Source organism: Anopheles moucheti, chromosome 3 (genome assembly GCF_943734755.1).
Source record: "Anopheles moucheti chromosome 3, idAnoMoucSN_F20_07, whole genome shotgun sequence".
Classification (NCBI taxonomy): Eukaryota; Metazoa; Arthropoda; class Insecta; order Diptera; family Culicidae; genus Anopheles; species Anopheles moucheti.
In genome coordinates this window covers 39,580,513-39,597,470 of record NC_069141.1, presented here as the reverse complement: position 1 = coordinate 39,597,470, position 16,958 = coordinate 39,580,513, and the positions used below count along the sequence as shown (strand labels likewise).

General features: G+C 41.0%; 3 protein-coding genes across 3 annotated transcripts in view; 2 read left to right on the top strand and 1 right to left on the bottom strand.

Moving 5' to 3' along the window:
• LOC128301330 (probable G-protein coupled receptor 158) overlaps positions 1-4,787 on the top strand; it is a 28,597-nt gene extending 23,810 nt beyond the window's left edge. Inside the window, exon 10 of the mRNA XM_053037751.1 lies at positions 3,522-4,787. Within this exon, the coding sequence (XP_052893711.1) occupies positions 3,522-3,686 (165 nt within the window). The 3' untranslated portion in view covers positions 3,687-4,787. The remainder of the gene's footprint in view (positions 1-3,521) is intronic.
• Positions 4,788-7,862: 3,075 nt separating this feature from the next.
• Positions 7,863-10,644, bottom strand: LOC128301331 (vacuolar fusion protein MON1 homolog A). The gene is made up of 4 exons (XM_053037752.1): positions 9,811-10,644; positions 9,179-9,743; positions 8,814-9,095; positions 7,863-8,743 (listed from the first exon to the last, which is right to left on the bottom strand). Exons 1-4 carry the CDS (start codon positions 10,500-10,502, stop codon positions 8,603-8,605), a joined length of 1,680 nt encoding a protein of 559 aa, XP_052893712.1. The 5' UTR covers positions 10,503-10,644; the 3' UTR covers positions 7,863-8,602.
• A 701-nt stretch (positions 10,645-11,345) lies between these two features.
• On the top strand, positions 11,346-16,043 carry LOC128301329 (homeobox protein 5). Its single transcript, XM_053037750.1, has 2 exons — positions 11,346-11,619; positions 11,696-16,043. Exon 2 carries the CDS (start codon positions 11,831-11,833, stop codon positions 14,066-14,068), a length of 2,238 nt encoding a protein of 745 aa, XP_052893710.1. The 5' UTR covers positions 11,346-11,619; positions 11,696-11,830; the 3' UTR covers positions 14,069-16,043.
• Positions 16,044-16,958: the final 915 nt, after the last annotated feature.

Sequence of the window (16,958 nt, the reverse complement as noted above, 5' to 3'; positions counted from 1 at the left end):
GGTTTGCCCCATTTCCTGGTTGTTCACACAGTTTGCAAACTCTCCCGCAGACATACGACGGCACAAACACGGTATTGCTTGGAGGTCAAATGAATAACCCAATGTATACCCACGGAAAAGCGGAATCTAATCTTGCTTTGCATATAGATTAGAAAATTCATGTGAAATTTGTGTGCCACTTTCTTTCTTTTTTTAACATTTCCATTCCCTTCGGATGGGTTATCAAAAAGATCCTTTGTTTTGGTGTGCGTAAGGCGGTACCCGCTATTTGCACTATTCTCCGTACACTGTGTCTGAAACACAGTAAATCCGCCCCCTGAAATTGATGTAGATGGGAACCTAGGATCGTATGTTTTTCTTCAATTTTCCTTGTGCCAAGAAGTTGGTTTGACACGAATTTGTCTGAGGGGGTAAGGGGAAATGAAGTGTGGGTCAAAGTGGTAACCTTAAAAAGACATAGTTGAACCGATGTAAATCGCCGATCGTGCCTTGGAAATGTACATGAAAAACCCTTCTCCCGGCAAGGTTAGTTGTAGGGAAGTAATATGATGAATTTATGATACCATTTTTTGTTCCATCTACACTCGATGAAACAACGTTTTGACCCACTAGAGCTACGAGACACCACTCTCAATCTCTCAAATCATTGCTGACAAGCACAGTATAACGCCCGGGAAACCCTTGAGTAAGCCATCTTGAACATTCGTTTACTGGTTCTTCTTTCACTTTAATTTACTTCCATTCAATACCTGACTGTGACACTCGGATATCTATACGGGAGTGTGCCGATACCTTCGAATGCGAAATATTTCACATTCCATTCGTTCACAGCCACCCGGAGAACCCGGTGCACCGCGTGGAATTAATATTGACAGCCTTATCCTGTAAATCGTCACCCACTCGAGGCAGGTTTCTGGTTACCAAGCTTGTACGTGTCTTGCTTGTGCGCCTCATTTTTCCACCTGAAGAATCGGGGAAAAACCGATTGAGGGAAAGAAATCGCATTCAAGTACCACTCCCGGAGACAACCGCACGGGGGGACATCCGCTGAAAGAATGGAATTCTGTCTCCCTATTCGACTAGTGAACCAAAATCCCCCCTCCCCACATCGGTGCTTAAAACGACTCGATCGTGCTCGCAATTGACAATTAGTAGTGCGTAACTGTCAAACGAAACCAACACTCGAGCACACTATCCGGGGCTCTGTTCCCGTACATTTCCACCCACGTCATTAACCTTTTGCAGTGCTTCGGAAAAGTGCCATTTTTCATCGATGCTCTCGAGCACGTTCCGCACGGAAGCGAGGTTAGGTTTGGTTGAAGTTGAAAACATCACTTTATCATCCTGGGTCTCCGATTGAGCTCAAGATCGATGGATGGTTGCTCCAGCCAGCCAGCGTGTTTGCGATGCGTTGTACAGAAATTTATAGGCATTCCATTGTTGACCTCAATTATTTATATAGTTTTTTTTTTGCTGTTACTGCTTTTCTACGAACGAACAGCTAGCCGAACGAGACGGAACAGGGATAATGTAGGTGATACCAGCGCCATAGCTGTAAACGAGGCGGGGTTTTTTTATTGAAAGACAAAAAGGGTGCAGGAAATTGATTGAGTAATTCATGCGATTTTTTTCGAGTTGGTTTTACTTTGTACATTTCTTCGTCCATTACCAGTGAGTGAGCAGGTTTTTACCACCGAGCCATCAGTCAAGAGACGAGAAGATGTTGGCAAAGGGCTATCTATCTTTCCAAGCTCGTTACAATCAATAATTTCATACCAATTAATTTTCCGCCTCAAGAGATGGAAAGCTTCAACATTTGTTTCGTTGAGGCCATTTTTTTGTTGCTTGAATAAAAATTATCAATATTTAAGCAATTCAATAACTATTTAAAATTTTGTTTTTGAGATCTATATTTGAATGAATAAATGGCTATTATCTGGGAATAATTAGACAATCCCAAGATCTTTCATTTGGGAGTTCGAGCTGATGCATCGTAGATTGTGGATCGAATGTTTTTTAAATCGGATCCGGCTAGGTGCTGAAATTGTGGTGTCGAATGTGTTATATACAGGGCGTACCATAACTACATGGAAATCTTGAAGAGATAGAAATAAAACGGAAATTATATAATAATTAGAACGATATTACAACGTTACTTTATTACACCCTTAGTTCATATAAAACATGTTGTTTACTAGGAGTGGTCATGCTAGTGGTTTTTGTGTCGGTTTTGACAGTTCGCTAACTTGTGTGTTGTTATTTCTCTTTGTTAATGATGTATACTTTTAATATTATTGTCAGGCTCTTTTACTATTTGAGTGTCATGAGAAACAGCAGGAATTTTTTTATGAGCGCTTTAAAACGTTTATAACAAAATCCAAATTTGGTTACTACTATCCTTAAAAACAACACGTAACGCGCAAGTATTGTGAAACATTTAAAAAATCTCCAGCATTTTAACTGATTCAAAATTTGCCAGCTTCAGCTAAACCTGATTTAAAATTAGTTCTATATGTTGACAATTGAATTGAAACAACATTGTTATATGTATTATTATTGAGAAAAAAATACTTTTCCGATGTGTTCATCGTTCAGGCAAAATAAGCGTTTTTCTTTTGTGATAACTCAATGATGGTTAAACAAATTGAAAATAATGAAAATCATTAAGTTCCATTTCACATAAACCGCGGAAACACTGCGTTTTATCTCTTCAGAATTTCAAGTAAATCGATAAAAACGATAAAACTTTTTATATAACTATGGTATGCACTGTATTTTAGCTAAAGTGATGTGACCAACGACGAAGGGAATATCGTTTTATGAGACCCATTCCAACGCCTAACGAAATAATATTTTAAACAACTTAAAATGTAATACTGTGTATTATTGAACATTTTACGGCTTGTATGCGTTATATCAAACGCTTTATTAAAAATTAATTAGAAACTACCTTCAACATATAACTTACATTGTATTTCAATACAATCACTATTAGTTTCTGGCTATTGCAGTCCTTTACGCAATATTATTGAGTTCAATAATTCACGATTTAATGACGATACCATTTAATGGTATGTTTTTATCCTTTATAATAAACTACGTCAGCGAAAACCTTATTTAAAAAACCCCAGGACACAGTGACTAAATTTCAAACTCCATAATACATATTTTTAAATACTAATCGTGTAATTGCTTCATTGCTTAGCTATTTTCTCGCTTTCATAATGGCTAGGAGTACGATTGAAAATTTAAACACATGCTTTAGCGCGCTTACCAACAACCAAAATCGTTCCATTCCATTCATAATGAACGGAGCAAAGGAACATCATGCTATAATGGCAACGTTTCAGGTGCTTCCGTTTCCGAACCGCTAGGTCGAAAGACAATTTCTAAAAAGCCAATTTTGCGAAGGGCTCGAGCTACACAACTGTCCGGTTTTTCTTTCTTCTCACCTTTCAACAAAAAACCCACCCACCCGCCCTACGATACCCGGTTTTCCACAAAACTCCAATATTCCACAGGCATTGAGCGCTAAACACCGCAACAATCGTCCAGCGGTGAGCGAGGTGGAGGTGACCGAGGCCGAACCGTCCCGTACGCCCGAGGACAGCGTGTGCAGTGTCGAGGGCCCGACCGATACCGGTACCGGAACTGGCGAGATTTCCGGCATTTCCAGCTCCAAATAGCCGTCGTCGACCGGAGCGCAACCGCAACAGACGGGCGGCCGTTCGCGCTACAAGGAGTACAATTTTTGAATAATCGAAAGGCCATAACCGGCCCAACGAACGGTAAAGCACACCCGCTTAGCTCCTTCTTCTCGCCACCATAACCCAACGGCTTTCACTTTTGCTTGCTACACTCTGTTGCAAATATCGGAAAATGATCGGATGCGGTGCAGTTGTGCGTTTGCGGGTGTATCCTGTGTATCCGAGCAAACAGTGAATCTCATCTACAAATTCAAAACCGTAGGCAGTTTCTGCGCGCACATGCTCCCGCACTGATTGCGGTTGGTCTTCGCTTACTTGACAGCTAGCCGGTTAGACAGGACGTGCTAAAGAACGATGCTGATTCGAGCAAACAGCAACTGGAATCATTTCCTTTTATCAAACTCGATATTACACAATGTTAAGTTTAGCGTTACTGAGATCGACAGAAGAAAAACACATCAAACAATCGACGAACCCGACATCGGATACAGCATATCCAGGCTCCCGTTTTGACATGAAGCTACTTATTTTGTGTTACATTTCGAATGGTTTCCATTTCCAATTATGCGTCCATATCACATCGTTGCAAGCTATGTATCCAGCTACATGACAGATTTTAAAAATCTACAATAAAACGAAGCAAGTTCCATTCAATTGCCCAATAAATACCTTCAAACTGTCTGTACGCCATATGCGCACCAGCTTTGTGCGCACAATATCAACTGGGAACAAGAACAAGCATGTGTTCTACAACAGAGAAAATAATGAAATAATGAAAGGGAACCCATGGAAATTATCACAACAATTATAAACACCTCGTTACATTTGAGTTAGACAATTTTCCTCCAAAGACAGCTGAAAATAGTTATGCGGTTCAACCCCCCACAAAAAAAACCGTACAGCTAAGCATGTATATATAAAAAAGCAAGCCCGAAACATATATACAAACTATACGCTAAACAATTTTAATAGATAACTTTCCACGGAGCATCTGATGCGGTGGCCATGGGTCATGAGTTACAGATGCGCCAGACAGGAAAGAGGAAAATTGAAACATTCGTGAAAATGAACACGATCCGCATTGTTGGTTGTTGCCTACATTCGGCTATCAATCGTATTGGAGGACATTAGATTAGGTTGAGATGACATATAAAAGAAACATTACTCATAAAAAGGGGGTCAATGGATACCGCAAAGCGAATGAAATTAGAACGTAAGTGAAAAGAGATAGGTGAAGCAAGAAAACCCAAAGTACATAAGTAGAATTACGTAGAGCAAAGAAACATACAAACCAAGACAATGCCATTCTATTGAATATGTCTTAGATGGATACATGTGCAAGGTGGCGTAAGGTAATAGAAGCCCATTTGTAACATAATAGAAGGTAAGCAAATATTAATGATTATTATCAAATAGAAGAAAAAAAACCAAATAAACCGTATTACAGCATCCCTTATCATGAGCTTAATCAAATAAATAATCCACAAAACAACAACTTACAACTACACGAGCACGTTTCGCGCAACATTGCCACATTTGAATGTCGGTTGAGGGCCTCGCTCTGTTTAGCGAAACAACGCGCGCGAGAAAATCCAACGTAAAATGCGCCAAAGCATTTAAGGCTGCCAGTATATAGTAAAAAATTTACACTAGAACTTTGCTAAGTACTAACGACAGTCCAACTCCTTGTGTCCGGGGTAGGACAGAATGTTCACCCCGACGAGTGGCAAACAACAAACGAACGCAAGATCATTACATTACATACCAATTTAGGGCATATTGTCAGATCAGATGTAAAAATAATCATTGCTTCGTTCTTTAGAAAAGAAAGAGAGAAACAAAATAACTAACGTTTGTTGCGTTTTTTGTTTACCAAAACATTTGCCAATTTTGATTTTTGTTTCACGATTCAAATTTCTTCGCCCGAACCGTCTCTACCCGCCCCCCTAACGGGGGGGGGGAGATTGGTTCTGGCAATGCGAAGAAATGTGTAACCAAACGCCAACTCCGAAAGATTAACTTTTGATGCGCCTTGCGGCCGGATGTGTGTGTGTGTCTGTGAAGCCCGAAGCGGATTCGTCCTGCCCATGTCTGGACGGTTCGATATAGGTGACACACGCTCCGGGTGCAACCATCGATCAGCAGTCGATTAGAGACGGAAAGGTATATAGCGGTATTATATACGTGACGGTACAGATACGATTAGTTCGTTTACTCACACGGAATATATCTTACTATCGTTAAGTGGAATCCTAACGCTACTATAACTGTCATTATAAGAAGTATTATGAAATGTTTAACATTGTGTCTATAAAGAGGAAACGGACTGCAGACAAGTTTTTGCTAGTAAATTGAACGAAACCGTAGCATTTGCATGTGATGGCCACAGTGCAAGTGGCGACGATTAGACAAAACGATTTAACAAGTAACAAACAGATATAGCTAAATGCCACAAAAAACATAGTGTATTGAATGCTAAAAGACGTCCTACAATGTTGAAGAAGCACAAATATGACGAAATGAAACTATCCACCTAACAATTTACTGTATCTGCTAGTTCTTACCGAAAGGGAAATAGGAGAATTTACCCCGTGTATAAGTAGATATCGACAACACTCAAAAACGAAAACCAATTCCCACTTACCACGTGTACTGACAAGCGGCAGGTTACAGTGTAATCTCCGATGGTAATGCATTGCAGTTTTACAGATACTCAACTATCGCAGGTTGAAGATTTACAGATATGTTTTTTTTAACTTCACAGCCATTTGCAAAACCCTCTTCTGTGAACTATATCTCGAAAGTGCTAATTTATAATAATTCAGCCCAATTCTACAACAGGTTTTTTAATAGCTTGAACATATTAAACACTCGTTTCCCATTTAGAGTATCTTATAGGACAAAATAAATGATTTACAAATATTGGAAGAATAAGAATAGTGTAGAAAAGAAAGGAATTTGGAACATTATTACAATCTTTACCTTTTTTTAAACATATTACTCCAACAAGAATACATGATACGAGTGACTGCTAATCATCTACAGTTTACTTTCGACCAGTACTCCCACCTTAATGCATTTCTTAGGCACGTCGTACACCGTCGTTACCGAAACGCTACAAAACCCCTAAAAATCACTTCCCGAAACAAAAACCTCCACACGTACGCAACAAGCTCCACCACCCCAATATTGGGAATGGGCAGCAATGTAATGAACATCAATATTTAAAACCGATTTACAGCAAACGAAAGAACCTCGTAAACGAGCAACCACCAGACCCGAACAGGCAGGTGACATGGAACATGACAAAACTGATAATAAAAACAAAATGTGTAATGCGAGCAAAGAAAACCTAGTGCTAGTAAATCAAGACAAAACAAAGAAAAACATACAACAAAAGCGAAATAAAGTGACAAATTCCCGACCATACGAAATGATCAATGTATGAAAGCAAAAACAATTCATTTGCAAAGAAGAGTTGATTTCATTACTTGCTGTGTATTGTCCGAAACAGGGTTCTTTTTTTATTCCCGAGGAGGAAACCTTCACAGTGACCGACGAAGCCCGGAAAACGTCGCGGGGATTCTTCCGCTGTGATCGTGAATCTTTTAAGAAAAGTCGCCAGAGGTGCCGCACTGTGACCCTTGGTTTGTGTGTTAGACATATATGGGTTAAGGCTCTACTGTGTCTCCGTACCAACTTCTACGCTGCAGCTACAGCATTTCTAAGCGTTCGGGAACAGATCGTATCGGGACTCTTCTACCTCAGTACATTCGATCAACAGCCAGAGCACATTAGAGCTTATAATAAGAGGATAATCAAACTCATTAGAGACGCAAAACAAGACGCCGCAAAAGCGTTTTACATCAACTAAAATAACGTTGCAATACTTCAAGTATGCAACCAACTTTATAGCTCTGTAATGCGCGGCCTGAGGATCAATCGTCGAAGATAAAGATACAAAGATCATGAGGCCCGTGTGTCCCGCACTACGAATAATACTATATTTTGCATCTATGGACGTATGGAGGATCCTTGGGTAGGTAATGGTGGAGTTCCTTTCGTCCCAATTTCATTGATTAGTATTTTTCCCAAAAATCGCTATTTTTTCCAAGCAAACTTTGGCAGGAACTCTGGTATCCACGTATCGTCCGATAATCGGTTTCAACTTTATTTCGAATTGTTTTGTCTTTTATATTTCACTTCCATGAGCTCACAAAGAACAGCCGAAAATACTAACGTTAGGTTTCTCTTGCAGAGTATTTCGTTACGTTTCGCTCGCGTTTCTTTATTCTAAGTTGGTTTCGTCTTTTTTTGCATTTTGGTATTAGTCCTCTCCGGCCATTGACGGATTTCTGTGTGTGATGGTGCAATTATTTTACTTCGATTGATTTAGTTCGGCATAACTTGCTCAACAATTAAACAACATCACCAATCGTAGGCACAATAAACATAAATTGATTGTTAACGTACCAACACACATCGTTGGTCCGGCACCGAAACCGGCTGCCAAGATGTTATACATATGATAGCTTAGTTTATGAATAAATATTTACAAAATACATTTCAATTTAATTGCTCTGTTAATAGATTTGAATTCTACCCTTCCCGTACTATGCATTTCTTCCCGTATTTTTCTACACTTTTCACATTATACTTAAATATATCACCTAGAGTTGCGCACTTTCTTCTTCTCCTCGCTGGAGCAGGAATACAGAATATTGCACACCAAACATCAACCACCATCACTTTGAAATCGTACACAATGGTATAAGAGGAAGGCATTTAACTACAAGGGGAACATTTCACTCCTGCGTGCAAGATACCATCTCTGCCGACCAGCTTGCTTGTGAGAACGAAAAGAACTGCATCAGCGGCGACAGAGACAGTGACTCCTAGAACGTTGGGGCGGATAGAATAAACAGACTGTTTTCCTCTTTCTTGATCCACTTCAGCAGCTTATTGACGAGACTGATCACTTCGTTCTTCTCAACCGTCGGTTCAAACGTTACAAACAGTTCGTACGCTTGCGTCACCTGGTAAACATTAAAAAGAAAAAATATATTAACTTGTACATTGTGTCACGGAAAAGTAGGAAATATTTACCCATGCAAGCAACACTTCCTTTTCCTTCATCTGATAGATCAGCTTTACTGGCCGACCGGAATTATGTATGCGATGGTGCAGCTGGAAGTACATCCCCTCCAGACGCTTAAATTGTTCGCCACTGGAATACGGCACCGTAAGTTCCGAGCAGAGCAGCTGCGCGTTGGATTTGCTTTTGTACAGAAAGTGTCGTATCTCCGGAATGCCAATGTTTAACAACTTTATTCCTTTGTTATTGATCGCATCGTTGATTGCTTCGAGACAATTACTTCGACGTAATTTCTGAACGGCGAAAAACATGCACGACAAGAATATTATAAACTTAGCAACAAAGGGTAACACGATAAGAGAAATTCCTTGCTCACCTCAGTGATCTTTCGCTTGGCTTCGGACAAAGTGTAGAAAACATCCCGCTCGATCGATAGTAACAATAGACAGGCTTGACAGTCTTCGGCAAGGTACGAAACGTGCGCATGCAGAAACCCGCTCGAATCGAACTTTGGCAAACACAGTGGTGTCCAACTTTCGGCCGACTTGAAGCTCTCGGAACATTCAATCAGATTAAAGATGAGCCGCAAATCGGCCGGATGGATGAAATACTTCTTCATGCGCACAAGCGCAATCAACTTGTTGTTGGCAATTAATACTGCAAACACCAGGTTCTTAATCTTGCCACAGTTGCTCTGTATGGCGGAAACGACTGTTTCTCGCACGGACGGTTGCAATGGCAAGATGCGCACCGAGTGTGTCATAAAGCTGAATGGATTGTTCGATACCAGCTTCCGATCACACTTGTCACTGACCAACAGGTGATCGATTAACCGTTCGCTGCCCGCTAGTAACCGACGAAGATCAAAATTTTTTCGCCTTTCGAATGTTTTGATCATTTGACTAAGCGTAAGCGTGGAAAGAATTTGGTTGTACACGTCACTGGAAGGGAGAAAAATAAGAACAGCTGTAAATTGAATAATTCTTTACATTATGATCGTAACCTTACGTCAATTGTAGCTGTATCTGTTGCACACTATGCGATGTTCGCGAAACCGCAACCAATATAAGAGGTGACTTGACCAAGAACACAAACTTCACTCCGGCGGCATGAATCGACTTAATCGTGTCGTTGCCACTTTGAATAAAGCTAACTAACGCCTGCATCACCCCAAACAAGGTGGCCAATTTGTCCTCACTGCCATGCATCGAGTAGATAGGTTTCCCAGCCGTGCTTAAAATGAAAACATGCCGCTTGCGGTTAAGGAACTCGGCATCATGCAGATAATCACCCGATTCCAGCTCTGTCCCGAGTGTTACATTTCCACCACTGCTTGGTTCCGTTGTTTCAGCCAGGCTTGTGGTAGAAGCATCGAATTCTCTGCTTTTCGCACTGCTAAACGAACTCGATTTGCTCATCGCACCGTCAACCGGATGGTCTGTGTTAACACCATCCTGCACCCTCGCTATATTGCCATCATTCGACACACTTTCACGATCATCCTCGCATGTCTTATCAACCGAAATGGTCGGTTCATCAGCGTTGCCACCCAAATGCTGCGGGTTCACATTTTCCTGGATCGCCGGAAGACTGTTTATCTCATGGGAAAATTCTTCGAATGAATCAGTCGTTATCAGTGAACTTTCCTCACATGCTCCCGGTTCGCACTGATCCACCCCGTCTGGTCGAGGGTCGGTCATGTTTATCTCTGCTCCGATTATCTACCTAACACGGCGTTATCCACGCAAGCTGAATCGAATCACAAATGAAAGCGAATTTTCCGCCTTGCACTTGTAATTTTTGCTTTCCCCTTCAATCACGAAAGCCGTATTATCGCCCAAATGTTCGCCAGAAAAAACAAAACACGACGGAAAAACAATCCGATTATTTGATAGCTTTACTCCTTTTTCTGGTACCCAATGGGCATATTTGACATTTGGTGGAAATTTTGCAGTGCTGCCAGCACGTACGACTATTGGATACAAAATTTTATTCGTTTGTGTATTTATTTGGACACATAGTCAGAATAACTGTTATTTAGTTCACTTGCTTTAAGATTTGATTTACGTGATCAACGTGATATTTTGATAAAATTCAATGAGGAAATCGATCAATGGTGTAATGAAGGCGTAGGAATTGATTGCCTGTTGTGTCAAGATTGTAACTGTCAACCCGGTTTTTTGCATGCAGAATATTACCGCAAGAATATCATTTTTCGCATTACTGTCTCTAGATAACATTATAACTTTCCATGTTTTCTCACGTGATTCATTTCATTTCATTTATAATAATTTACCTTAAAATAGCCGCTATTTTTGAAGTGCACAATGTCATACGAGATGACCGAAACGCGAGCCTTTATGCACATCATCTTGCACTGACTTTGCTACGAAACAACAATAGCAGAAATACGTTTCCCTAAGCCTTTGTTTTCGTGCAAATTTCGCTAGAGAAGAAATTTGTTTCCTTTTGGAATGCTACGCTGATACAATCTATCGGAGAAACTGCAATGGTGTTGTGCGCTGTTTACCCGTTAAGAAAATTGTGTGTGCATATGTGCTGGCGTATATTTGCCTCAATAGTTTGATAAAGCTGCCCTTCCCACTACTGAGCGGAAAAAATTTACCTAAACAGAGGGGCAGACGGTAGTAATGAAAGAAGAACTGCGAATTTCGACCGATCGCTCTTTCTACAGTACGGAACCAGCAAACAACATCGCAGCTATGCAGCATACTTCCCAAATGCGCTAATGGCTGTGGCTACTAGTGTGCAGCACCTTTTTTCTAGTCTCTTCCCACTGTCACTGTTGCAGGAGGGGTGGGTCTTTTGCGTGACAATCTTAATTGTCGAATTATGGCACACAAATAGCTAATCTCCTTTCTCGCCGTTGCAGGTGTCTTTTTGTCGTCTGACTGTGTGCATGTGTGTTTAGTGCAAAAATATAGCATTGTACGTATCGATGGTTCTCCGGTGGGCTTAAACACAGAACGAGCCTCATTCGCGATAGTCAAAACCCGGAGACTAGGACATGGGTTGCATCAATTCGAAGAAGGACATCAAGGACGTACACTCGAACATCTTTCACGTCATTAACATCGACAATGATGGGACAGAGCTGTGGAGCGGCAAATTAGAAGTGACCCGCGTCGAGCTAACTCTCTACCGGAAGGGTAAGGAACCTACGAAGTGGCCGCTGAAATGCCTTCGTCGCTATGGTTACAATGTTGATCAGTTTAGTTTCGAAGCCGGGCGCCGGTGTACTACTGGTGAAGGCATTTATGCCTTCCGATGTCGACGAGCCGAAGCCCTCTTCTACACTGTGCAGGCCTACATACAAGGGCGCATTTACAGCGATGAAAATACAAACCCAAACGATCCCTATCCGATACCTGTAGCTTCAAATGGGCCGTCAGTTGCGGCGCGAAGTGTTTCGCAGAATAACACCGCTACACGAAGCAGCGGTAGTGGTGGAGGACAAGGTCAGCAGATGCAATGTACGTTCGTGATGAATCGCACCGGGATAGCAACAAGTCAATCGCTCAGCCCGAATGGGACGATACACTCGAACTCAAACCAAAGCCGCAGCACGGATACACTGCCCATGGAGGGCAATTATCTCGAACCAACGCCCAATCGGTCAAATGCTTCGGGAACAGGCCAACCGCATACTATTACAACTCGATTTCAGCAAGGGCTACGATTAAGCTCAGTCAGCAGTGGGCCGATCAGCCCCGACATAACATCGCCTGGTTCTCCGAACAGTATGACAAACATACTGGAAGTAACTACGCTTAATCCGCTCCCAACATCGCATACAAGTGGTAACGTGCATCAGGGCGTTAGTAACGTCTATCAAGAGTTCCCCATGAAAGACTCGACGATGGCCTCCCTTCACCATCAGCATCATCAGCTGTTACTGCATCAGCACCACGTGCATCATCCGGTCGTAGCTCCGATTGTTACACCGCTCGTCGGTGGTTTGGTTCGAACCTCGATGGATGTACCTCCACTAGAACCTGCCCCAGGTGCGTCGGTTCTGCTTGCCTCCTCTATCACATCAGACATCACGACGACCGTAGGAACATCTGGTCCCACCGATACGCTCGTCTGCGGCAGTGGAGAATACGATCAGCAGCAGCCTTCCACACCGGACGCCATTGATCCTGCGCGATTGTACATGAATGTAAATATAGCCACTTCGGATATTGGCTCCGGCGGTACTGGTGGTACCAGTGGGTGTAGCAAGACAAAGAAGCCGGCCACCTTCGGTAGCAAAAGTAATTCTAGTCTCATTTCGATTTCAAACATCACCAATAACAATAGCACCAATGGTGGCCATAATAGCACCGGTTCGTTCGATGAGTGTCAGTATCAAAATGTTCGCACTCCAACCTCCATGACGGCGGTCGGTGCAGCAGGGATGCCTTTGATACCGCAAAACATTGTCACCGGTAACATTTTTGCTCAGTTCCAGCGTCTCAACAGTGTCGGGGGCTGCCCGGGAAGTCAATTCTCGATGGATCCAAACCGTTTCTACGAAAACCTTGAATTAGCCGAACTGAAAGCAGTTTCACTGCGTGGCCGATGCTCAAAGCCGGATATTTTCAGCAATGTCGACCTACCATTGGACCACTCGGAACCGTGCACACCGACGGCAACGGCTGCGAGCCAGCGCAAGGTGAATTACATCGTACTCGATCTCGATCAGTCAAACTCATCGCATAGCATTAGCGGGATAGCAGGTCCGGGTACCAACGGGACCGGTATCCTCTCACCAACTGGTACAGTCCCTGGAGGAGCGACTAATGGCAATACGATCACTAGCAATGCCACAAACAATGCTAATAACTTCAACAATAATAACAACAATAATAACAACAGTACTACGATAAACTTGAATAGCGTTGTCTCTGGTGGCATGTGCAATTCTGCCAGTGGCATAGCGCTAGGATCGATCGGCACGGGCACAGATCATCGTGGCTCGTCCGTTTCTGGCGTTAGTTTAAGCTGCAGCACCGGACTTTGTAGTGGAACGCCGGCAAACTCAAGTGGTGGAACTGTTCCACCGACCAGTTTGGGACTCCTACCACCGGAAAGCCCGAAAAAGGCATCTCTCGGATATGCAACAATCGATTTTAACAAAACAGTTGCATTAAGCAATTCTACTACACCTTCATCCGAGCTGGACAGTGAAGGATCGCGCAAGACACGCCATAACTCCACGGTAACACCACTGGCAAGACAAAGCAATTCCGTAAGCGATTAAACTCAAACACCCGCAAGGTGAGTTTGTTGGTTTATTGTTATAGTTTGCACAATGCAACAGGAATTGCAGAAAAATGCCATTTGCGGAATGTTGTCGGTTTGATTGATTGATTGATTGTTCAACCATTTCTTATTTTCATATTTTCCATTTTCCTATTCTTTAACTTCCTTCCTATCAGTTCAAACATGTACTATCCTAACTTGCCGCTTTGAAATGCAAAAATGTGTAGTTTTACTTTGCTTTTATAGTTCCTACTTTTAGGGTTTCACTACTATACTTTCTGTACCGCTATTGTTCACTAAGTTAAAGTGAGCTTAGTTTGTCGTAAAATATTTATGATTTGGATATTTGAATGTTTTATTCTTTTATCATTATTATCTTAACTTTACATTAACGCGCATCTAAAGCAACCAACTTTCTATATTATGAAAGATATTTTAAAACTGATTTAGTGTTTACGAGAGACAGTATAGATAATAGTTTTGCTATTGAGATAATAGTTACTATTTTTACATCACACAAACGATTGAGGAAATTCGCGCAGAAAGAGAGAACTCGTTGCACAAAGAATTGCATTCACGTCATTTAGTAAAGAGTGACTTTGACGATGACTATTCACCTTGATATGTTATGTGTTGTAATGAAACGGACAGGAAAATGATTGTGTGCATGCATGCGGATAGAGAAGAGACATTAATTGTACACCGATAATAGGTTAAACATGCATCAAAAATGTTTAACCTTCGAAACAGTGGCGTTTTGCCTGCATATTATAAAATGTCGCCGACACACACATAACCTTCACTGCAAGGATATCTCCAAAGAAAAGCTTTACTATAAAAGAAACAAAAAAGGGAGGAAAGGAAACAAAGGACAGAATTCGTGGTCAACGTGATATGCAAAAAAGGATTGTATGCGTTTATGGAAAATTGTACAAAGTTTTTAGTTGTGATGTAGCAAACTGCAAAAACTGCAAAAAAACAAAAACACAGTAGAAGACAAATTATGGTCGTATAAAATTGCTAAAATTATACTATAAGTCCACCAACAGAGGCAAAACCCAACCAACAAACCAAAGCGAACCGACCAGACTAATGGAAAAAGATGAAGTTGTACACAAAACCACGAAAAAATCGTCACACAAGTTAAGGACATATAACAGTGGAAAGAATATTAAAGCTCCAATGAGGCAGGACAGGTAGAAGACACGTAGAAGACGTAGAAAAGTTTACATTTTAGTATATACATGTTACAGCTATGTCGTTGAAATCACAGGGTTGCGATAAAGACAGTGTAATAAAACAGTACACTTTAAATGAACCATCACAATATCACAGATCACGCAGCACTGTACAGGAATCATATAATAACGCTTGCGATGATGATGCTGATAGGGATATTATTATATTATAAAATGAGACAGGAAACTTCACTTTCAACAAATATTGGCTCAACAAACGCGGCAAGGTGAAGTGACGATATAGTGACAGCTAAAATCTTTTTGTTAAATTAGTCCGCGATGACAAAAAGCGTTTTTTATTGTAAATTAAGCTGGTATGAAATTAAAACTATAGCAAATGTTGTGTAAACTAAACCAATTACTAGCAGAATGATAAAGTGGTGTCGATAAAGAAACATACGTCAGCAGATACACGAAAAGGCTATAAATAAGCGTAACAAACCAAACCCCAGTGAATCGTTAAGTTTGTTCATTTTATATTTGAACTGAGACACAAATTGTTTAAGAAAAAATTTATTATAAACATAGTGCGTGTGCGTGTGAGTGCATTTTTATAGTTTAATATTATCTCAATATAGGTAATAAAAGGCCTGAACAGCTGTAATGAACCCACTTGTATGTTTAGGATCATAAAAATAATATGTACTGCGCCCACATGGCCAAATATTATAAATAAATGCCAAAATGAAGCGTTTGTTATACTGCGTAAGTACTGTTCAGGTGCATCTGTCGGATCTGGGCACAATTCAATAAATAAATCTAATAAAAACGTATAGTTTGCTACACACGTACTTACTTTTAGCATCTCCGCTTTCCATAATCGAAGCGTCGACTATATGGAACTTGTATAGCTCCGGTACTCATATAAGCCCCCAAGACCCCGCATGTTCGTAAGAACATAGTAGAAGTTTCTATAATGACGAGATATACGTGCTTTACCATGAACTTCGAAGTTATTTTGGCAGTGTAATAGCAATGAATCCGCGAGGAGTAGTTTTGTCATAGCGGACTATTTTACCGATGATACTGAAATGCATTCGAAACCTCTCTGAAATGATAACACACTCTCTCCATTTGTTGCATCCTCTAAATTCACCAACGACGTATATCGGAAACCCCAGCCGCTTGGGAGAATAGGTGACATGGCTAAATTGGGGAGCGGAAGGATAACCAACAACTTTTTCATTTGTCCTAGTTTCCTGGTAAGGACTAACAAATAGAGTGTGTATGTCCTTCGATAAGAGAGGAGACTGGTGAAGGGACTTTGCAAGTAACTCCCAGTACAAACGCAACGAATGGTCACGAACTTGTAATTGTACAGCAAATTAGACGATCTCTAATTCTTTATTTTTCGTTTTCTGTTATATGAAAATATGTGCAGTAATTTTTAAACGGAATTTTGATACTTTTTAAATTTCATGCTGTGACGTTTCAGTTTGACAATACGGATAGACTGAATGCAAAACGGCAGGCTGTACATTTTTGAAAATCTTAATAAATTATATTTCGATGGGATTAAATATCATATCACAGCATATTAAATATGCTCTCATCAGCAAATTTATGATTAGTTTCTTTGCCACTTTAACATTCAAAACACTTATTCGACCGTACCAAGAGAAGATAGCGCTCAAAAATGCACACAATTTC

What these genes read in the sequence shown, in the direction of transcription:
- LOC128301331 (XM_053037752.1), bottom strand. Translation starts at nt 10,502, where the DNA reads ATGACCGACCCTCGACCAGACGGGGTGGATCAGTGCGAACCGGGAGCA. An exon ending in CAGATACAGCTACAATTGAC is followed by an intron (nt 9,744 to 9,810) that starts GTAAGGTTACGA and finishes TCTCCCTTCCAG; the next exon opens with TGACGTGTACAACCAAATTC. An exon ending in CCAAGCGAAAGATCACTGAG is followed by an intron (nt 9,096 to 9,178) that starts GTGAGCAAGGAA and finishes TTCGCCGTTCAG; the next exon opens with AAATTACGTCGAAGTAATTG.
- LOC128301329 (XM_053037750.1), top strand. Translation starts at nt 11,831, where the DNA reads ATGGGTTGCATCAATTCGAAGAAGGACATCAAGGACGTACACTCGAAC.